At 37.6% G+C, this 24342-nt stretch overlaps 1 protein-coding gene across 11 annotated transcripts in view; it reads right to left on the bottom strand.

Annotated features, from left to right (window-relative positions):
* The window catches only part of PHKB (phosphorylase kinase regulatory subunit beta), a 225514-nt gene that overhangs the window by 166120 nt on the left and 35052 nt on the right, over positions 1 to 24342 (bottom strand). For 6 of the 11 annotated variants that reach the window (XM_077984029.1, XM_015126050.3, XM_077984030.1 and 3 more), the window contains 5 exon segments: positions 24232 to 24321; positions 21704 to 21842; positions 18322 to 18421; positions 9700 to 9807; positions 5889 to 5969 (listed from right to left, as the gene is read on the bottom strand). In XM_077984029.1, the coding sequence (XP_077840155.1) occupies positions 5889 to 5969; positions 9700 to 9807; positions 18322 to 18421; positions 21704 to 21842; positions 24232 to 24321 (518 nt within the window). 11 annotated transcript variants of the gene reach the window in all.

Here is a 24342-nt window from a genome sequence, read left to right as displayed (position 1 = left end):
GCACTGCACCCAGCCCACAGGTAACACTTAATGGTGAAAGATTAAAAGGTTTTGCCCTAAAATCAGGAACAAGACAAGGATGTCCACTCGCATCCCTTATCTTCAATATTGTATTTGGAGCATCTATCCAGGGAAATTAGGCAAGAAAAAGATTTAAAAGCCATCCATATTGGATATGAAGAAGTACACTATTAGTAGTGTACTTTCTATGTAGTATGAAAACCTAAAGAATTCATAAAAACGATTAAAGCTTAAACACGAGTTCAAGATTGCAGAACACAAGATCAATTTACAAAAATCAAATGAATTTCTATATAGTAGCAATGAACATTCTGATAATAAAATTAAGAAGCTCTATTTAACCTAGTATACAAAATTAAATATGCAGAAAGAATTTAAAAGAATGAAAGACTAATGTATTAAAAACTCCAAAACCATATTAAAAGAAATTTTAAAAGACCTATGACACCTAAAGCACAAGCAACAACAACAAAAACTTAGACAAATGGGACTTAATCAAAATTAATAAAAAACTTTGAGCTTCAAAGGATATTATCAAGAAAATGAAAACACAACCCATTCTCTGTTTTCCCCACAATAATATGGACTGCATGATGTTACAGACTAATCTCTTTTTTCATTTTTTATATTCTCACTATTTAGCCCATTATGGAAACTCAATAAATGTTTTTCAGATAGTTGTATAATCCATGCAAGGATACATGAACAAATACAAACAACTATACGTGAACAAACCTGCAAGCCTTAGGTCTCTTTGGCTGCCTTCGAAGCTTGAATATGATGTTGCCACATGACATATATGTCACTCATATCTGTACAGGTTAAACAGAGATCTAACACTTTCAGTGTAGAAAATGAACTCTTGAGTCAGACTACTTGGTTTAAATCCCAGCCCTGCCATGTACTACATGTGCGACCTGGAATAAGCCACTTAGTGGCTCTCTGCATTATTTTGGTCATTTGTAAAATGAAGATAGTAACTGTACCTACCTGACAGAGTTGCTATAAGGATTAAATAAGTTTTTATATATGCAAAGCACTTTGAACAGTGACAGCACATAAGTTCTATATAATGTTAAGTCATTATTACTATTGCTACATATAATTTTAGAAACAAGGACAGTGTTATATTTCTATTTTTAGAGGAAAAACCATCCATAAATAGTTTTGAGCAACTTACTTATTTCCCTGTAAATTGATGACAAGCAGGAGCTAAGAATACCTTATAATGCCTCTAAGATTACTTATAGAAAAGATTTATTTGTTCCAACTTTTGAGATAGAAACCCCTCAAGTTCAGCCTGATAACCACCTCATAGCAAAAGGTAGAATCTAGGACACAAAGTTTCCATACAATAAATAAAAGCCAGAAAAAAATTTTAACATTTTAAAGAGAAAACATGTACACAACAACTTAGTAAATAGTAATAGAAAATAATAGAATAAAATATCTATCTTTAAAATAAAAGTCTTAGTATACAAGGAAAAAAAAATCCCACCTTAAAAAATCTCTCTAACAAAGTTGAACTAAAAACTACTGCTAAAAACAGGAGGCTGGCTCCCGATCATACATAACTCCTAGTATCTAAGCCCTTGTGAAAACCCTGACTACACTGAGTAACACTGACTTGTGTAATAAATAGGATACTGAATAAATGTAACTTCTGAGGCTAGGTCATAAAAAGCACTGTATTTTTTATCTTGGATCACTTGCTCTGGAGGAAGCCACCTGCTACGTCGTGAAGACATTCAAAGCAGCTCAGTTGAAGAGGCCTCTTGCTAATAACAGCTGGGGAGAAACTGAGACTTCCTGCCAACAGCCATATGAGTGAGCCATCTCAGAAGTGCGTCTTCCAGCCTCAGTAAACCCTTCAGATGAGTGCAGAGCCAGCTGACATCTTAATGCAGCTTCATAAGAGACCCCAAGTCAGCACCACCCAACTTAGCTGCTCCCATATTCCTGACTTATGGGCTGTGAAATAATAAATGTTTAATCTTTTAAGCCACTAAGTTCTGAGGTAGTTTGTTACATAGCAAAAGATGATTAATACAGTAAGAGAGAAATTCCATGTGTCAATCCAATCTGAAACATGACATACTTGAAAAGAGCTGCTAGGTCATACGGTAGAAAACATCTTTGCAAAAAAAAGTAAATGACACATGAGTTCATAAAGGGGACTTCCACAGGTCTTATGTTGAACAAGCACCTACAGTTTTGTGCACAATTTTTATTATAAGGCTTGCAACCTAAATGTGCTCTTAATAACTTCCGTAAGAGACATAAAAAAGTATCTCAAACACAAAACAAAATTTCATTGTTATACAAATTTGAGGGGGTACTTTGACTTTAAATGAAGTAAGTTTCTCTGGACCCACTTGTAAACGATCTCTTTCTTATCTCTATGAATCTACTTTTAGAATATTTATTAATGGAGAATGTCACGAAATGAGACATGGAACACCATGTAGCAGTTCATTACTTTGCCTCCCTCCAAGAGATGTAAATAAGTTATCTCTATTAGAAGGACTGACTTAGGTAAATTTATATTTAGGTCTAAGTTTAACATATATGATGAGTTTCTCTCTAGATATAGAAAGCAAACAGCAGTACAAGGGCAGAACTACGTAACTTTGTCATTTTCAAAGTTTTTATTTTTAATAAAAAATGAGTATGACCAATGTACACAGCAAGTCTTTTATAGACACTAGGAAATACTATACCAAGGAAACATGGTACACCTGTGTGGGCAACGAAAGATGTTAGAAAATTTAGCATACACTACTGCGTCCGCCCTTAGGAAATACATTCTCCAGCAAAGTTCATCACCACAAACATGGTCACTCAGTAGGTTCACTGCCCCTTTGTAAGGGTGCACATGACCCTTAAGACCATGGCCCTCTCCCAAAGGAACTACAGTATAGATACAAAGTTTATAAAAACAACAGAACCAGTAAAGATATGATGACCTGCAAAAGAAAGGCTTATCAAAAACCCCAAAGTCCACACAATGCAGTACCATATTCTATTACATATGTATGTATGTATGTGTATGTGTGTGTGTATGTGTGTGTACACGCATATGTTTATCTCCAAACTCTGAATTCTTCAATCCTAAGAAAAATAAGCATTATGGCAAATTTTACATTTTATAGTAAATAGAGAAGAAAATAAATGATAACCCCACTGACATCCTGGGTCCTTAGATTGCCTTAAAATGTAAATGTAACTAGGAACTGAAGATGTGATAGGGTTAAGAACTAGCCAAACCAGAGCCTAAGATACAGTTAAAAAAGAAAAGGCTTCCAAGTCATACCACTTTTCAAAGAATTAAATCATCTGAGATCTTTAGATAAAAAGAATTTCATCAACTGATTCTATGCAGGTCCATTTACTGCCTCTCCATATGATCCAACACATTATATAGAATCTCAAGGAAAAAGATGGTGAGCAGAAATGACATGTTTTATTACTCTAGGATTTTTAAGTGTACATATTGAAGGCTATTGATAATTAGCTACATAAAAACTTCACATATAATAAATAAAAACCATAAGGCCAAGAAAAACCACAAATAAGAAATTTTTTAAAAAAGAGTTTAAGAAGGAAAGTAAATATCTAAAAATTTTAAAGCTTACATAAGCTATATAAAACCAAATGGAATGGCTAAAACAATATAATATTCATGAAAAATGGCAGTTGACAAATAAAAATATAAAATGAATTATGACATATATTGAGAAAGCAAAAAGTAAAATTTTTACAATTAAAAATAAATTACTGAACAAGGCCAGGTGCGGTGGCTCCCAGATGTAATCCCAGCACTTTAGGAGACTGAGGTGGGCTGATTGCTTGAGCCCAGGAGTTCGAGACCAACCTGGGCAACATGGTAAAACCCATCTCTACAAAAAATACAACAGAAATTGGCTGGGCACGGTGGTGTGCATCTGCAGTCCCAGCTACTGAGGAGGCTGAGGTGGGAGAATCACCTGAGCCCAGGAAGTTGAGGCTGCAATGAGCTGAGACGGTGTTATTGCACTCCAGCCTGCGCAGACAGAGTGATACACTGTCTCAGGAAGAAAAAAAAAAAAAATTACTGAACAAAACGAAGCCACTACTAACTAAGGCAATTTCAACACTACCATTTTGCCTCCAGTAACATTAGTGGGAAAGCAATTGCAAGCAATATTAGTTGCCACTAATTGTAAATAGTTATCATAAGATGTTCCACAGGGATTTAGGATATTTCTCTCAGTACTTTGGAGATGTTATGGGTAGAAAAAAATGAGAAGCTAAGTGGGCTGGTTCTGGAAGGCCTCCTGTCCTCAGTCAGAGTCATGCCTCTTTTATTTGTTTTATATTTCAGCATGCTCTTTAAGATTGGTCTAAAACAGGAGTTTCCCAGCTCCTCTCCCTTATTTGTTTTATAGTTTAGCATGCTCCTTAAAATTGGACTAAAACAGGAGTTTCCTAGCTCCTCCCCGACCCCAAATGCTTGAATAATCCCACTTTACAATATTATAAACACTAACAACTATTTGGATTAAATGAAACCATAGAATTCTTTGACAAATCAAATAGAAGAAACACCATACTGGGTATTATTACTTTCTTACTACCATAATTTCTTCTTCATTATTTATCTTCACTTCTAAATAGAATTTATTTACTGTATGAGACTATAAACTCATACACTGTAAGTGTGTATGAGAATATAAACTACTAGAGGGCAGGGCTACATGCACCTATTTTGTAGCAAGCACCCTCAGCACGGTCCAATGACAATTTTGGTGTTGAGTGTCTGATGTAACTGTTCTCCCTTGCATGGATCACAGGAGAGGAATAGTAACAAGCATATTTAGTACATCTACTCTTTCACAGAGTTCTCACTGCATGTACCAAGTAATAAAAGCTTTTTTGCTCCCACTGTGGCACATTTCAAAGTATATCAGCACATGTGCCTATGTGTTTGTTCAAGCATTAATGCCTGTGAAAGAAATGCTTCTCATCTTTGGGATATGAATTCTTTACAATTTTCCCAATAAGAATAAGAATATGGTATTTGTCTTTTGAAAAACATGAAGAACCCTACTGAGGTCCTACAAATAAAAATAATGTAAGAGGATAAAAGTTTCTCTTTACTTTTGAAAGGGTAAGTTACAAAATGCAACTATGTAAAAATAAAAAAAAAGGAGACCGGGTGCAGTGGCTCACATGCCTGTAATCCCAGCACTTTGGGAGGCCGAGGTGGTCGGATCATGAGGCCAGGAGATCAAGACTGTCTTGGCCAACATGGTGAAACCCCGTCTCTACTAAAATACAAAAAATAAGTTGGGCGTGGTGGCGCATGCCTGTAATCCCAGCTACTTTGGAGGCTGAGGCAGGGGAATCGCTTGAACCTGGGAGGCAGAGGTTGTGGCAAGCTGAGATTGTGCCACTGAACTCCAGCCTGGTAACACAGCAAGACTCCATCTCAAAAAAGCAAAACAAAACAAAACAAAACAAAAAGACAATAATTGAGGAAATCTGCAAATGCGATTTTGCTTTCATTGTTACTAAAATTTTGTAAAAGTTACATGATTTTATTTTAGATCACCTGAAATAAGAGTCTTCATGGCAGTGAAGTTTTACAAGCTGTTACACGTTGTGTTCATTTTAAAAGTGCAATGCATTGAAGATATAAAGACTTTTTCATTCAATAACCAACATCTATATCTGATTATATAAATGTAATAGGAATACATTTTTTGTAAACTAAAAATAGCTGTGAAAACTAAAAAAAAAAAAAAAAAAAAAAAAAAAAAAAAAAAAAAAAAGATAGATATTTTCAGAGGTGAAATTTAGTAGTAGAAAATTTGGGGAAATGATACCTCATCAGTGTTGTAGATAATCTGGAGTCCTGAGGAAATCATTTCCACAAGGTAAAGGAGATAGAGTGACACTGCATTTATCTGCAACAAACAGAAACATTAAAAGGTTAAAGGAAACAACCAAAACAAGTTCTAAAATTAATTAATTAAGGCTAAAATTACAAGTCATTTGCTCTAATAGTGTCATAAAACTATTTCCTTTCCTACTGTGAAAGAAAGGTATTGTGAATTTAGTTCATAATAAAATCCCAGCTTTGTATGCAAAATTCTAAATTCTCAAATTCATTGTAATGGAAAACACTGATTATGGAAACAGCTTCAAATAAAACTGTTAACAATTGTTTCTACATCATTTGTTTTCTTTACATGGCAAAAAGAACTTCGAAAAAATAGGAATATATCATTTGCTTTTCAAGATTTATTTTCAAGCTTTGGGTCTAAAGTACTTCTACTTTGCCCCACAGGCAGTATGAAATGCCAATCCACCTCCAATATATGGAAATGAGAAAAGTTATTTGGTAAGCAAGACATGATGATGAGGTCAGTACCCCATAAACAATAGGCGGTGCATCTTGAAAACAGTCTTATATTCAGTGAATACAGAATTTCTGTAAACCACTGCAGGAACATATTAATGTTAATGGTATAACATAATTTAAAACATGTTTATGAATGAATTAGTTTTATGAACAAAGGAGGTATTATTTTAGTGTATTAAAAATAGATATTTTATGATCTAAACAAAAAAATACTAATATCTACTTTAACAAAAAAGGATACTCACAGAATCCTGAATGGGATGTGTGAGTTGTCTCAGGTAAAGAAGCAGGAAATATAAGTCCCACAACAGGCACAACCCTTGGTTGGTTCATTTTAGCTGTCAACTTGACTGGATAAAGGGATACCTAGACAGCTGGCAAAGCATTGTTTCTGGGTGCATCTATGAGGATGCTTCTGGAGGAAGCAGGCATGTGAGTTGGCCGGCTGAGTGGGGATGATTTGCCCTCAAGGTAGGCAGGCACCACCGAAATGACTGGGGGCCACCCAGATGGAATAAAAAGGCAGAGGAAAGGTGAATTCTTGCTCTCATATGCCCTTCTTCTCCTTCCTTTGAACATCAGAACTCCACGTTAACCAGGTTCCATCAGTGGCCCCCTGGGCTTTCGGGCCTTCATCCTCCAACGGAGAGTTACACCACTGGCTTGTATGGTTCTGAGGCTTTCAGATGTGGACTAAGCCACATTAGCGGCATCCTTGCTTTTGCAGCTTGCAGACAGCCTCCCGTGGGACTTCTCAGCCTCCATAATTGTGTGGGTCAATTCCTCTAACCTCTCCTTCCCTCCCTCCCTCTCTCTCTCTGTCCCTCTCCTCTCTTCATCATTATTAGTTCTGTCCCCCTGAAGAATCCTGACCAATACACCTTGAAAACATAATGCTAAATTTAAAAAGCCAGTCACAAAAAGATCATTTATTGTATATGAAATGCCAAAAGTAGGCAAATCCACAGGGACAGAAAGACTGGCTGCTGCCTAGAGCTGGGGGGCTTTGGAGAATATAGGGAATACAAAGTTTATTTTTGCAGGTAATGGGTATAACGTTTCTTCCTGGGGTGATGACAGTGTTCTAAAATTTAAAGTGATAATGGTTGAGAAACTCTGAATATACTAAAAACCATCAAATTATATACTTTAAATAGGTGAATTACATGTTATGTGAATTATATTTCAATAAAACTGTTATTAAATAAGTAAATAAGAAAAAAAGGCAGTGAAAAACTTTCACTCAGCCAGGAAACTGTAAGCCTGAGTTAAAAACAGAGAGAAAGCAAGGTGTAATTCTATTCCCATAGAATTCTAACATAGATTATTTCCCTCTGACAGCTCGAGTGGCTATGTCTTCCATGACTCTCCTCCGGCCCAACTGAGTAATAGATGGAAAATTGGGGCAGAAAATTATTGGTGCCCTGGAGGCCTTGGGCAGAGCAGCCCAGGGCCTGGCATTGCTGGTGACCCTCTCAGGAACCAGGCTGATCCCGGGTGTCTCCTGACTTTCCGGCACTCAAGGGTCCATTGGATGTCAGGGACTTATGAAGGTCCAAGTGGGCCACACAAGAAGATGCAGTATTCTGGTTTTAGGTTTTTCAGATTTACACTAACATTTTAGTGACTCTTCTTAAAACATGGTTGTATGGTGAGAAGGGTTTCATCCCACTGCCAGGCTCCACCAGATGTTCTCTTACAGCATTGACACTAGCCTGTCAAAAATGACTTCGAAGAAATTTCATTCCTATGGGCAGCCTTTTACAGGGAACACCTCTAAGAGCTCTCTGCTCTGACTTGTGGGATGCTTCTGTGAGAAAATGTTAGTACATTGTAAGTTGCAAAGGGACTACCATATAACAGGTTGACCAAAATTTAAGGCCAACTATGTACCAAGTGCTGAGCTGAATTCGGGGATAAAAAGATAAATAACCTGCTATTTTCTGAAAACCCTACTTCTGATAGCAAACATATTTATCAAAGGAAAAGGCACATACAATCTGATTATGCTATAGTTATAAGGTTAAGGTTGAAAAACTACATATTCATACAACACTAACTCTCCAAGGAGCTATTTACAAATAAGTACAAGAGTTTCCGCTGCATAGAAATGAGAGCACCACACTTTCTGTGTTTAGAGAAGATATACTAAAGTAAGACATTTCAGATCTCTAGAGTGAGAGGGACTATAAAAAGGAGATACTCTTAATTTAGTAAGGAATATAAGAATAGTAAGTATTCTGTCCCAAAGACAGAGAACCAAATGATGAGCAGAAAATCGATTAAACATAAATAGAATATATTTGTATACCAGAAACAACAGAATGTGCAGCTAAAAAAAAATACACAGATGTGAGAGGGGAATAAAATGAAAAAAAAAATAAAACCTCACAGTGTGTTCTAAGCATAGGTATGAAATTTAATATATTATATAAGACAAAATTTATGGACTTCAGAAATACCTTTTGGAATTACATTTCAGTGACATGTTTTTAGCTTTACTGAAGGATGATACATTAAGAAATGAACTGCTGTTAAACAAAACTGATTTGCTATTACACCACTGTCAACTGTCTTTTGTCCCCTAGTTCCTAAATGCTGAAATTCTTCTAAATTTGATAACATGTAAAAACTTTCATCACTGAAATAATTGTAGGCTTCCTTCTTTTGCACATTAATAATATTATAATTTATCCATTTACCCTTTTTGCTTGAAGACCAAGAATTTACTCGGATTTCATGTTCAATTGCCGCAATTAACTCAGCCCTGGTGGCTGCCATTTCACTTTCTTCTCCATTTCAGGGTTGATTCTGTACTTCTATTTTGAACAATTTATAAAATCTAATTTAAAAATTATTTTTAAACAGCCTCAAATCCTCTATGACAGGGCTTCCCAACCTCTGGGCCAAAGACTGCTATGGGTTCACGTCCTGTTTGGAACTAGGCTGCACAGCAGGAGGTGAGAGGCAGTGAGCAAGCATTACCGCCTGAGCTCTGCCTCCCCTCCTATCAGCAGTGGCATTAGATTCTCAGAGGAGCGCAAACACTATTGTGAGCTGCACATGCAAGGGATTCAGGTTGTGCTCTCCTTATGAGAATCTAATGCCTGATGATCTGAGATGGAACAGTTTCATCCCAAAACCATCCAGCCCTTACGCCATCTGTGGAAAAATTGTTATCCACAAAACTGGGCCCTGGTGCCAAAAAGGTTGGGGATCACTGTTCTATGCTACAGAATATAAGGAGAATAAAATTTATAATATCTTTTTACCTGAAGATGACCATATTCCTCATAGGAGAGCAACTCATCTCCTGTATGCACATTGAAAACAGAGTGAAGACATGTTGTTGGGCGTGGATCCTGCTTAAACTGCTGGACCTAGAATGAAATATAAAATTTAAACAACGTTAGTAATTCATAAACTTATCCAAGACTATAGATTATATAAGCTATTTTTCACGAAACTGTTTAATGAACAAAGCTAAGGTAGAGGACTGAACAAAGCAGAAATGTTACCTTTCTCAAGAAACAAACAATACAAAAAGTTCATAACTACTAACTTGATAAAGTTAACATGATTCTCAATTGATATTTCACATGCACAGCAACTCAGGTATCGTATGGAGCAGGTTAATGTAGTAGCAATGGCTTTTGCAATGTTTTGCATCTTACTTTGTTTTAGAGTACAATTCTGCTTTATGTTGTGAGACAGGATTTCAGTGATTGTATTCCACTGCACTGTTATTTGGAAATGCCTACATGACACTCATAATGAAAAAGGACCACAGGCCAATTCTAGTTCAGCAAGTGTTCAAACTTCAAATAAAATTTCTTTCTCTAAGGGTCGCAAATTTTATGTATGCTGCTGTTAACATGCTTTCATTTCCCCTTCCATGTATATTGTACACTCATTACTAAGACATCAACTCTAAGAGAATATAGGCCACACCATTAATTAGCTAGACAAAAAATTTTACCATTTTAGAATAAGTAAATACCTAAATAATCCAACAGAAAAACTCTGGGGACAAAAAATCCACCCATTTCTTTAGGGCCTGTTCAATTCAACGTGGCAAACATTTACTGACGCCAATTATGTGACAAATACTGTGCTAATTCCTGGAAGTCTGAGATAAATAGGAACAAAAAAAATGAATTGAAAGATATATAGCTTTAGGTAAATGCAATAATTCTCTTTTAAAGAGGAATATGAGAAATAAGTGATGATAATACCTAAGTCGTTGCAATCTTGCCTTGTTTCAGTTCACTACGAAACTATATAGAACCATGTTTTCTTCTCCATCTTTAAAAATTCTTCTTCTCCTTAAAACACCATCTTAAAAAATCTTCTTTTATACTTTTTGAACCCTCACCAAAATTCCTTACTCTGGACTCCCACATCAGTGTAGTTGTCACTCAATTATTTTTCCTGTTTTGTACTTTTACTAGCTGTGTGTATCTCCCTGTGAAATGGCATAATACACATTTGGTCTACCTTCCTAGTTCTGGGCACAGGGCTCTAAGAACCCTTTGAATTTCCTGAGCAACAGGCGCAAAAAGAATGTCTTTTTTTCATATAAGTCCCTTTCAACCATACTTGAGTTTTTGCTAATGATGTGACTCTTGATAGGTCCCTAGGTAGCTTCAAGATGGGAGACTGACTGCCAGAGGAACCAACCAAGTGATCAGAGGGTTGGAACTTTCAGCTCCTCGCTCCCACTCCTTACTTCAGGGGACGTGGAGAAAGGAAAAGCTGGTGATTGAGTCAATCACCAATAGCCAGTGATTTAATCAATCATGCCTACATAATGTGATTGCTATAAAAACCCTAGATGATGGTATCTGGAGGGCTTCTGGGTCAGTGAACACATCTGCATGCCAAGAGGGTAGTGCACCCCAGATACCGTGCGGACAGACGCTGTTGTGCTTGGGACCTTCTGTACCTTCTACCACTTCATCTGGTGTTTGTTTTATATCCTTTAAAACAAACTGGTAACAGTAAGTAAAGTGTCTCCCAAGTTCTGTGAGCTGCTGTAACAAAGTATTGACACCGAGGAATTATTGTAGCCAAGACAGAGAGAATTGTGGGTAGCCTGGGGATCTACTACTTACAATTGGTGTCTGAAGTTGGGGGTAGTCTTGTGGAACTGAGTCTTAACCTGTAGGATCTGTTTTAACTTCAGGTCATTACCGGAAGAATTGCAACAAACCGTATACACCCAGTTGGTGTCTCAAATTCGAGAACTGCTTGGTGTGGAAAATCCATACATTTGGTGTCAGAAGTGTTGTGAGTAGAGAAACAGTATTGCTGTAGAGTCCTACTATCTTGTAAACTTCTATGCAGTCCAACACAGTAGCCACTAGCTACATGTGACTAATTAAATTAAATTACAATTAATTATATTAATTAAAAATTAAGCTCTTCAGTCACAATGGCCACATTTCATGAAATCAATAGCCACATGTCACTAGTGGGTACTGTATTGCTCAAGAGTAACATGGAACATTTGTATGCTCATAAAAAGTTCTATTGGGCAATATTGTTCTAGAGGGATGTTACATCTTTACTGTCTGCAAGAGCCCTACATAAACAAATACAGCCCTCCCTATGATTAAAGAACCTAATCAGCAAAATAAAAGTCTGAACCTATCAGTACATAATCAGGACCTAGAGAATGGGTACAGTTAGGGATGTAAGTTCTCTATTGATAAAGTGACAAAGTCATCTGGTGTTAATTCAGAGATGACTATCCCTTCTCAATATCTGAAACTGCTTGTAGTAATCTGAACCTACACAAATAGAAACCAATGTGGTCACTCTTTTCACACTATTATCTCAAAGTCCTGATTATTCTGAACTCCTATACAAAAATAGTAAAACTGAAGCAAAACACATTTTAACCACTTGATACAGATCTAAAAGGATAAGGTTTTATCAGTTTAATAAAGTGACTCCTGCAGTTGACAAGGGGTGGTGTTTGTCATTTGTCTTCAAGACATGCAAGAACCCAGCAGGACAATTTATATTCAATCACTATGTCAGGGGAAAAGCAACTACTAAATAATTAAAGATACCCAAATGGGGGATTATATAAGTACATTTTGAGTTTTAAAGCCATTAAAAAGACAAGTAATTTAAAATTTCAGAAAAAAATAAGGTCGAAAGTATAAGCTTTGAAGATTAATGGGGCATGCTGTATGTCAATTACAAACAAAAAGTCATCTTGAAAGCAGACAAAAACAAGAGGATGCTAATGAGTATTTTATACGATTCTGGCATCTGGCAATTAAAATTAAGATAATAAATAAAGCAAAATTTTCTAGACTAAAATAAATCTAGAATTATGCCTCTTCCACTTGTATTTTGCTCAGATTTTTCCTGAAAACTTTTATCATTGTGAATAAACAGTTTATCATTTGGGAAAAGGTAACTGAGTATTTTGCCATCCATTTTTAACTTATAGCCTTAAAACATGCATTTAGAGAAAAGAAAGTCTTCTCATAAGGGAATCCTGGAAAAATAAATTTTATAAAATTTTAATGATTTCTCATTAATTAGAAACTAGCATTTCAAACAAAAAAATTTAAGTAAATAATTAGATACAGCAACATTTATAGCCTATTATAAAGCAAACGTCTGCCCTCTAAACTAATCGCAGATTGAATCAACTCTGAAAAACTCTGAATGCCTCTCTGTAAGCAGAATTATAATAGACAGTAAATAAGAGAATAGGTATCTGCATACTGAGAGGTAAAACATAGCTGACACTAACAAGCAGGCATTAAGATAAGTGTCAAGACAATAAAACCCAGAAAACAGACTGCTCTAAATTCTGTAAATAAATCAAGAAAAAGTCCACGTATTCACTCAAATTCATAATCAACTTAAAATATCTTTTAGCTAGTATTTTTAGAAAATACATCAGGAAGCGTGTTTTATGATGAGAAAACAATAGAAGTGGAGAAGGGAGACTTTCTAGGTCATGGTTTTACTTCAAAAGATAACATGAGGCTAGAGGTCAAACAGTGAATGAACACTACAAATGTGCTTTGCTTTAGTTTCAAGGGAAGACCAACAGAGAAATATTTCACATTTTAAGATACATTTATATTCCCTCTTGCAACAGTATTGTAAAGGAAATGGCCAAGACTGGAGGAAAAGAACAGTGAGCAGCAATAAGATGTGAAGGTATGGTGAGAGGCTTTGAGCTGGGTGCATGCTTCAATCTCCCTGAGTCAGTCCCTCACACTCATATGCACCAGAATAATATACTCCTTACAATTCATATTTACATTAATGGTCTATATCATAGCTACACAGGAAAGAAATGATAATCCCTTGTAATTTACAGAATTTAAGATAGCTTAACTCGGTCAGGCATGGTGGGTCATGCCTGTAATCCTAGCACTTTCGGAGGCCGAGGTGGGAGGATTGCTTGAGCCCAGGAGTTCGAGACCAGCCTGGGCAACATATTGAGACCCTGTCTCTATTTTTAAAATTAAAAAACAAAAACAACCTTAGGTCACACTCAAACTGTATTAGAAGAAAACATATTACAATTATGATGCTAGTTAGTAACATTGAGTAAGAAATGCCATTATAAAGTCAAAACGCCTTTGTAAAGTCAAATCTCAGCAGAAAAGCCACTAACAATTGGCTAATGGCCAGGTGCTAATGGTCTACACATCATAGCTACATAGGAAAAAAAATGATAATCCTTTATAATTTAAGGAATTTAAAATAGCTTAAGTTGGCCTGGCATGGTGGCTCACGCCTGTAATCCTTGCACTTTGGGAGGCTCAGGTGAAAGGATTGCTAGAGCCCAGGATTTCAAAACCAGCTTGGGGAAACATGGAGAAAACTTGTCTCTACAAAAAATACAAAAATTAGCTGGGTGTGTTGGTGTATGCCTGTAGCCCCAGCTACTTGGGAGGCTGAGGTGGGAGGGTTGATTGAGCCTGGGACATCAAGGCTGCAGTGAGCTGTGATTACACTACTGCATTCCAGCCCGGGCGACCCAGAGAGACCCTGTCTCAAAAAACCAGCCAAACAACAGTAAAAAAAAGCAACTGGCTAACCATGCCACAAGGAAAAAACCTTAATCCAAGCTTGTCCAACTCACAGACTCACAGCTTTGAATGTAGTCCAGCACAAATTCGTAAACTTTCTTAAAACATTATGAGATTTGTTTTGCAATTTTTTTTAAGCTCATCAGCTACAGTTGGTGTTAGTGTATTTTGTGTGTGGCCCAAGACAATTCTTCTCCTTCCCATGTGGCCCAGGGAAGCCAAAAGATTGGAAACCCCTGCCTTAAACTAATACATTATTAGATTTCCTTCTGATAATTCTACTTTGTCAGCTTGTTTGGCAAACCCATGAAAACCATGATTTTCACAGTGTGTCCTAGAGAGAAAAGTTGAATTAATAAAGACGTTATGCATTTATGAAATGATACAAATGAAATAAACAATAACATCTCACACTTAGGAAAAAATTAACTTTAATCACAATTATTTCAACATAACATATGACATACTAGTTTAATTCCAGTATGTCAATTTGTGACATACTACTTCATTTCAAGCATCTGAAAAACCTCTGCAATATTGATTTGTACAGTCAAATCTCAGTAGACAAATTAAAGGCTTTTCATATGTCTCTATTTACTTTTTCTCTATAACATTTTCTTGTTGCCATATTCTGGTGGCAGAATATTAATGATTTTTTTTTTATTTTGACTTGAATTACAGGCCCGAAGAAGAAGATTTGTTATCACTCTTTCTATTTTTTTTTTTTTTGAGGCAGAGTCTCACGCTGTTGCCCAGGCTGGTCTCGAACTCCTGACCTCGTGACCTGCCTGCCTCAGCCTCCCAAAGTGCTGGGATTACAGGCATAAGCCACCATGCCCAGCCTATTATTTTCTTTTTCTTTTCTTTTTCCTTTTTTTTTTTTTGAGACAGAGTTTCCCCTCTGCTGCCCATGCTAGAAAGCAATGGAGTAATCTCAGCTCACTGCAAACTCCCCCTCCAGGGTTCAAGTGATTCTTGTGCCTCAGTCTCCTGAGCAGCTGAGGCTATGGGCACGCGCCACCAAATCTAGCAAATTTTTGTATTTTTGGTAGAGACGGAGTTTCACCATGTTGGCCAGGCTGGTCTCGAACTCCTGGCCTCAAGCGAGCCACCCGTTTCAGCCTCTCAAAGTGCTACGATTTTAAGAGTGAGCCATCGTGCCTGGCCTATTATTTTCAAGTGTAGATTAAAACAATACATTCATGTGATAAAAAAATACAAAATATTAAGTGATCAAAACTGCCTGCAAATTTCCCTGTGTGCATCTCTGCTAAAAGATAGAAGTTGGAAATGCATCTGAAACACATAGTTTAGAAGGGAGAGGGAAAACTACCAATGATAACGACACAAATATTTACTGTATGTTCACCTGATACCAGCCCTTGTGCTATGTGCTCTCTTTCATCCAAGTACTGACCAGGCCTGACCCTGCTTACTTCTGGGATCAGATGAGATAGGGCGTTCAGGGTGGTATGGGGGCAGACACCATGTTCTCTCTATACATTATCTGCCCTTCTCCACCCCAGCCATTCTGATTTCCGTGGCCGCCCTCCTCCCGTATCAACCAAAACCTTTTCCGGGATCTGATGAGTGTGTGGGCATTGAGCACTTTAATCCGGCATTCAGTTCATCCCACAGTGCCAAGTATGCTTACCAGAAGTGGCCCACTAGGCACTCGCATTCCATACCCAGCTTCACGCACCAGCAAGCCGGGCTTCTTACCCATTTAAAGTGTGAGAGTAGGTGGAGATCCTTCGGGTCCTAAAACCTCCAATCATTTGCTTTATGGATGAAACCACGTGGGGTGGGTTTTGGAAGACTGCCAGCCATCCCGAGGGAAACCTCAGAGGAAACTAGCTACTAGATGGTTCCATCAATCTTTCACCAATATATACCCAGGTCTAATGACCAATTGATTTACACGTCAGGACCGCTAGGGACTTCCACTAGTTTCCTCCAGCTTTGCCCTGACCAGGCACAGTTCACTATCTTTCAGATCCTAACAAGTGCCCTGGTGCTCCACCTCCGGGGCACTGCCCTGGGTGAGATGGGCCAGTGGTGCACCCTCAGGGGACCGGAGAGGCCTCGGGATCCCATCTCAGCCAGTGAGTGCGCCGGCCTTCACCTTCACTGCGCCAAGGCAGCTTTCTTGCAAAACACTGACTCGCACGTGCTTTATTTTTTAATCCTTACAAAACTTAATAAGGGTGGTATTGTTGGTATCCGTATTTAACAGATGAAAAAAACAGAGGCACATGGAAATTAAACAATTTGTCCAACATCACACAGCTGGAAACAGACTGGAAACCAGTACATTCATTTATGTTGACTGTCCCTAAAAGAGTTAATATAGTAGGCCTGAGACTGCTAACCTCAGAAAGAACTGTTTGTAAGGTTGCCCCTTGGCTGATAGGTGGATACTCGGATTATGAAAGGGTTTCCACTATTCCCTCACAAGAGTGGCTCACTATACCTAAAGTGTTTACATTAACAATGTGGTTGATACTACACACCTGGTTTCCTTCTGGATGTCTGAAACTTTGGTGAGTGCTAGACAGAGGATACCTACATGACCAACCACCAATAAAAACCTTGGGCAATAAAAACCTCAAGCTTCTATTGAACTTCCCTGATAGACATTTTACACATGTTACAGTTAGTCACAATCCGTTACTGGGGGGATGAAGTGCATCTGTGTGACCCCACTGGGGAGGACTCCTAGGTGCTGGCATCTGGCTTCCTTCAGACTGTGTTCCTTGCACCTTCACCCTTTGCTGATTATGCTTTGTCTCCTCTCGTGTAATAAACCATAGCCACAATTACGATCATCTGCTGAGTCACGTGAGTCCTCCTAGCGAAGCATCAAACCTGTGGGTGGTCTTAGGGACCCATGATGCATTGATGTATACCTATGGACACTTACTATATTAGGACCTGGGATCACGGAGATGTAGATAAGTAACGGAATAGCCGTTATATTTGTATAGAGCTTTATAGTTTTTAAAATGTTATGTATATTATTTTCTTTAATTTCCACATATTCCTCTAAAGCTGTTTTCTTTTTGTTTTTTGAGATGGAGACTTGCTCTGTCCCCAGGTTGGAGTGCATTGGCATGATCAAGGCTCACTGCAACCTCCCCTGCTCTCGGATTCAGGTGATTCTCCTGCCTCAGACTCCCAAGTAGCTGAGAAAACCAGTGCGCACCACCATGCCTGACTAATTTTTGTATTTTTAGTAGAGATGGGGTTTCACCATGTTGGCCAGGATGGTCTCGATCTCTTGACCTCGTGATCTGCCTGCTTCGGCCTCCCAAACTGCTAGGATTACAGGCAAGAGCCACCACACCCGGCCTGTAAAGCTGTTTTCTAAGCCTATAATTCCTAGTCTCTTTGTATGTAAATGAACGAAGTGTTACATTTTTAAACTAAAGTTCACTTAAGCCAGAGCAATTCACATGTCCAAAAGTAATTCTGACAAGGATATTCTTTAACTAATAAAATACTGGTTAGAATTATTGATATTGTGAGGTTCCTGAGAAACTGGGTCTTTATCAAGCAACACCAGATGCAAAACGCAAACAAATCAAAGCCTAAATAACAATTCTCAATCACCTCTTGCTTAAGGTGTTTGTTCCTTCAATCTCAGGATTTCAAACCCTGGGCTAGAATGGCAAAGGCTGTTTTAACCTATCTAGTCCGCCCTAGGATGTGGCTTTCCCTTTGAAAAGTACACATTCTTCTTCAGAAGAAGCCATTGCTATACTAGTTAAATTAATCCTTCAGAATGATAGGAGAATTCCCGTCCACACCACAGTGTTTTACCTTATCGGCCTGACGCATATAGCAGTAGAGAATTCCTCTCATGCATTTTATAGCTGAGTGCTCCAGCTCATGGGTCCTTCCCTTGTCATCATCAATGCGCCTGGGTGAGAGAGATAACTCATGAAACAAATTGGAAATGCATTTGAAAAGGAAGCAGAACTTCTGATAATTAAGTATTTAACTATCTGGCTAATCCTGTGTTCTGGTGACATCTACCAATTCTGTCACAGTGAAACTCCATTTTCCCAGCAAAAGTAGAAATGCTGCAATGAAAAAAAAAAATCCTATGATGAAACTTAGGTAGATTTTTCCTTCTTTCAAGGAGGTAAGCCAACTCCTTTTAAAAATATTATATAATATTTATTTCTACAGTGATTTGGCTAAAACTTTAAAGAATATTTCCATTGGAAAAAATCCAGCAACAGATTGTTTTAAACTCACTGTTATGAAATAAAGCCAGTTTTTATTACCTATCCCTGTAGGTTATGCAATGGCCACTTGGATGTAAGTAGCAGCTACAAGTTAAGGTAGGTGCTGGTTTTCTTTGTTCTGCAGTATGTTCAATACCGTCAGGGCAGGCATTTAGTCACAGTCAAGGATGCCTTCAACTAAGCACATATCCCGGATGATACATGATGTATTTTGGCGTAAAGTTTTATATTCTCTGGTTTTAATTTAAAATCAATTGAGAGTATTTTACATCTCTTGCTTTTAAAAATAAAGAACAGCTAAAATCTAACTATTAAACTAGGTTAAGATGTTACCTCTGTCCACAAGTTGCTTTTTATTATAGATCAGTAACTTTTCAAAGGTGGATGAGAGTCAACCACTACTAAAACATAAAAGTGACTTATTCATTGTTTCACTTAATCTTAACTAAAAATAACTGATAATCATTCTCACATCATTAAAAAGTATCACTTCTCTCCTTAAAAAGTATACTATAATTACCTCCCAGTTAAATCATAGATCGCATATACCATTCACTATTGGGAAGAATGATTATTATTTTGACACAGTATGGTGAATGTCAGTAAAAAGGAAGTTACTCATCATTAGCACATCATACCTTCTTTTTCATGCTGGCACTGCACAAAAATTAGCATGAATTTGCTCTATACAGTACTTTTCCCATTGAGGTCAGACATAAGTGTTTTAATAGAGGCATATTCTACATAGACAGTGTGCCTGCAAAGTAAGAACTTTACAGTCTCTATCTGATTTAGAAGCATTCTGGGAAAAAAAAAATCAAATTTCGAATCTACAAAACAGTTAAAAGGATGCTATAACTTAGATTCACCATCTTAACATTAGCTTGCATTCTCTATTACATTTTCTTCATTGTTTGAAAGTAAGCTACGAACATCATGACCCTTCACTCCTACACACTTCAGAAGTATCTCTAGAAAACAAGATTCACCTACATAACCATAATACCATTATTATACCTAAGAAATTTAATACTGATACTATAAGATCTAATACATAGTCTTGGCTCAAATGTTGAAGTGTCCCAAAAATGTACTTTACAGTATTTTTTTTTTTTTTTTTTGAGATGGAGTCTCGCTCTGTCGCCCAGGCTGGAGTGCAGTGGCCGGATCTCAGCTCACTGCAAGCTCCGCCTCCCAGGTTTACGCCATTCTCCTGCCTCAGCCTCCTGAGTAGCTGGGACTACAGGCGCCCGCCACCTCGCCCGGCTAGTTTTTTGTATTTTTTAGTAGAGACGGGGTTTCACCGTGTTAGCCAGGATGGTCTCGATCTCCTGACCTCGTGATCCGCCCGTCTTGGCCTCCCAAAGTGCTGGGATTACAGGCTTCAGCCACCGCGCCCGGCCTACTTTACAGTATTTTTAAATGCATGATCCAATTAAGGATCATGTATTGCATTTGGCGGTTGTATTTCTTTAGTCTCTTTTAACCTAGCCATCCTCATACCTATTTCCTAGTCATCTGTAGTACTGACATTTTTAGAGCCCAGGCAAGTTGTCTTATAAATAGCCACAATTCAGCTTTGTCCAATTTTTTGTTCATATGTAGACTCGTGTTAGATAACTTGGTAAGATGTTAGCACAAGGTGTATTTCCCATTGTGTCAAACCAGGAACAGCAATTAACATCAGTCTATCTCATTATTGGCTTCACCACTTGGTGAAGGTGCTACTGATGCTCCCTGTACTCCTAAGATCAGTAGCAGTTTTACATTTAATAAAGCCATATTGTCCTTACCTAGAATATTTAAGGAAATGCTTTTAGTGATGTCAGCATTCAAGTGTGCTAAAGAAGACTACTGCATATTATCTGTGTTTTTCATTTTAAAATCCAACACATCAGTAATTTCAAACAGATAAATCATGTTCATGTGGAAGATACAATTTTTAAATCAGAAACATAACTATGGGTCACTTTCAGAAAATTAATATTCAGAAAGTTAATCTTACTAATCTTAATTATGGTTAAAATGTATTACCACTGACTATGTGTTAGCATCCACATTCAGTGCTTTCTACATATAATGAAATAAATAAAGGAGAAATTTTGTAATGTCAAACTATTTCTTTTTTTACTTTACACAATTTTTTCACTTACGACCAGACCTAATAACAGATACTTCGCTGAAGTGCAGTGATAAAACCGGAAACTGGGTAAGGGAAAAGAATTCTGACCCTGGCTCTATCATTAACGAGTTGCATCATTTGGAACAAATTTGTTAAGGACTCAGGGCTCTAATTTTATTACCTGCAAAATTTAGTCATCATCAGTTCTCTCCCTGATTGAAACCAATCAACACAATGAGAGTGTGCAGGTAGTTCATTCTACCAATGACTAATAATGCTGATTTAGAAACCTAGAGACAAAAAGTTTTGTTCACAAAGTCATAAAATCTTAGAACTGGTCTGATATAAGCTTTTAGAAAAATGAAATGGTTTAGGCTGGGTATGGTGGTTCACACCTGTAATCCCAGCATTTTGGGAGGCCAAGGCTGGCGGATCACTTGAGGTCAGGATTACGAGACCAGCCTGGCCAACATGGAGAAGCCCCATCTCTATCAAAAATACAAAAATTAGCCAGGCGTGGTAGTGCATGCCTGTAATCCCAGCTACTTGGAGGCTGAGGCAGGAGAATTGCTTGAACCCAGGGGGCAGAGGCTGCAGTGAGCCAAGGTCATGCCGCAGAACTGCAGTCTGGGTGACCTCATCTCAAAAAAAAAAAAAAGAAAAGAAAAAGAAAATGAAAATGTTTAGAGACCTAAAAAGGGATGTGAGCAGCCATAGGTTGCACAGTAAGTCAGCAGCAGATCCAAAAGATGGCTGCTCAATTAGTCTTGGTCCTACAAAACCCTATTATCCATTCTCAAAGTTACTAGGAGAGCACACACCAGCTCACCTGTATGCAAGAGCCAAAGCCCAGGCCCCAGCAGCGCAGTATAGACTGTCCTGGATCTTGGCCTTCTGGTCACCACCACATGTTTTAGTGGGAAAGAGACCGGTAGTTGGACTTTGATACAGCAGCAATGTTGACTTGACTGCAATTGAGGACAAGACAAAGAATGAACTGTACAGCCAGCGACTTCCCTTGGGCTAAATGTTTTAATCTTCTTTGGTTTCCTCATCCCATTTCTGACAACTTTGTTTCTAAACTTGCTATAGTATAATACTTCTGAAGATGTGGAAACAACTTCATGTCATTCCAGCCTTAGTGGGAATCCACCCTACACAAAGAAATCTTTCCAGTTTTTAGGAAAAGACTTAGCTAATTAGGACTTAAAAAGCCTTTAGCACATCCCCGGTAATGTCAATGTGTGTTAGAAATCTTATTAGGACAACATCAGGTACAGAGGGAAAAAGAGATCAAGCAAAAGACTAAGTATAATAATTTTTAAAAATCAGGTCAATAGGCAAACTTAAAGCAAATGCACAAGAAAGAGTAGCATACATTTAGTAAATCACAAAGCCACCTCAACTGCTACAATAAACGATCAACAATGTAGGAAGGGCGAGGGGAAGATCACAGAACAGGCTGGAATCCTGTGTTTCACTGATGGCTAAATTGTGCCTGGTCTTCAGAGGAGTGTACAGGATTCATTTTACTTTATTGTACAGATTAGGAAAATGTTTAACATTTTAAAACTGAATTCCATCCATATATAACATGAACACAGCAGCAAATAAATAATTTTTTATGAACATTTTACTTAAATAAGTCTGAAATTAACATTTTATTATCTTTTATAAATGGGCTTTAAAATAGGAAAACACACACACTAAAATTACATTTACTAAAAGCTGTTTTATTGCCATCTAACTATAAATGGATGGGTAATGCTTTTCCTAAAATGCATTACACTAACCCTATCTAGATTGGCAACTACCTTTTTGTTTTGAGACAGGGTCTCGCTCTATAACCCAGGTTGGAGAGCAGTTGCATGATCATAAGCTCACTGCAGCCTCTAACTCCTGGGCTTCAGTGATCCTCCCAACTTAGACTCCCAAGTAGCTGGGTCTACAAGCAATCACCACCACGCCAGGCTAATCTTTAAACGTTTTGTAGAGAAGGAGGGCTTGTTATGTTGCCCAAGCTGGTCTCAAACTCTTGGGTTGAAGCAATCTTCCCATCTTGGTCTCCCAAAGTGCTAGGATTATAGGCATGAGAGATCACACCCAGCCATTTAATCTACTTTTTGGGATAGTTTTTCAAAGGTCGAAAACATTCTGTTCTGTCACAGAGATTTAAAGAATTAAACTTTCTTTTTGTTTTTCTCAGACTAAATTTATCTTTTTTTTTTTTTTTTTTTTTTTTTTTTGAGACAAAAGAGTCTCACTCTGTCATCCAGGCTGGAGTGCGGTGGCACAATCTTAGCTCACTGCAACCCCTGCCTCCTGGGTGCAGGTGATTCTCCTGCCTCAGCCTCCTGAGCAGCTGGGATTACAGGAGCACACCACCACACACGGCTGATTTTTGTATTTTTAGCAGAGACGGGGTTTCTTCATGTTGGTCAGGCTGGTCGCAAACTCCTGACCTTGTGATCCGCCCGCCTCCACCTCTCAAGTGTTGGGATTACAGGCGTGAGCCACTGTGCCCGGCCTCTAAATTGATCTTATCATAATCATTTCTTTCAGAAAACCAGGGTATTTATTATTTTTCCCAGTGTAAAGAATTAGTCCTCAGAGTTCAAAGTACACAATTTACATTTAAAAAAGTTCTCTTTAGCTAGTTATTGCCAAAAAGATAATAAAATGGGCAACTTCATGCATGCAAGAATCTTGACCAAAATAAGTGAGATTGAAGTTTTATATGAAGTTGAAATAGATGAAAAATCCATTATCTTAGGGGGAGAGAAATCAAATTTTATGTTTTCTGCCATACTAGTACAAGTAAAATGGCATAAAATGTAAACTGATAAAAAGATTAATATGCATTCTAATATATGGTCTGACAAACAAAGAGGAGGCCCACATACACATATCTGAAAGTTGCTTACTCACATTGAAAAACAAAATTTGTAAGGCTGGTCCTGGAAAAACAAAATAAACAAAACACCTAAAAAGTTTAGGACTATCTGGGAACCATGTTTAGGTAAATAAGCAAATTAATACTTACGTGAAATATTTGTATATTAATCAAAAAACATCTTCAAGGTCTCCAATCTGGTAACGTTTAGTAAGGTTTAAAAAACACAGAAGATATTGGTGACAGTTTTAAAATTATTCAAGGGCCAGATATGAACTGCCAGATTCCTTTTATAGTCCTGGTATTGACATACAATTGGAATACACAGCTACTTAAGCACTGAAAGTACCCCAACATCCCAATGACAGAACAATATCATCCATATAATGTACATGATTTAACTAGGGCAAAGGGAATACTAATCGCAGATACCTAAGGACATGTTTTCCTCAGGTTTTGCTCACCAATTCTGTAATAATGGTCCAATTTATCCCAGAGAGTTTCATTATCAGGTCTTGGAAGATTAATGCTTTTAAGAGGTTCATAAACTGAGCCTAAAAGAAAAAATAAAAACC

Source organism: Macaca mulatta, chromosome 20, assembly GCF_049350105.2.
Source record: "Macaca mulatta isolate MMU2019108-1 chromosome 20, T2T-MMU8v2.0, whole genome shotgun sequence".
Lineage (NCBI taxonomy): Eukaryota > Metazoa > Chordata > Mammalia > Primates > Cercopithecidae > Macaca > Macaca mulatta.
Note: the sequence above shows the minus strand (reverse complement) of the source record. Positions and strands in the feature narration are given on the sequence as shown.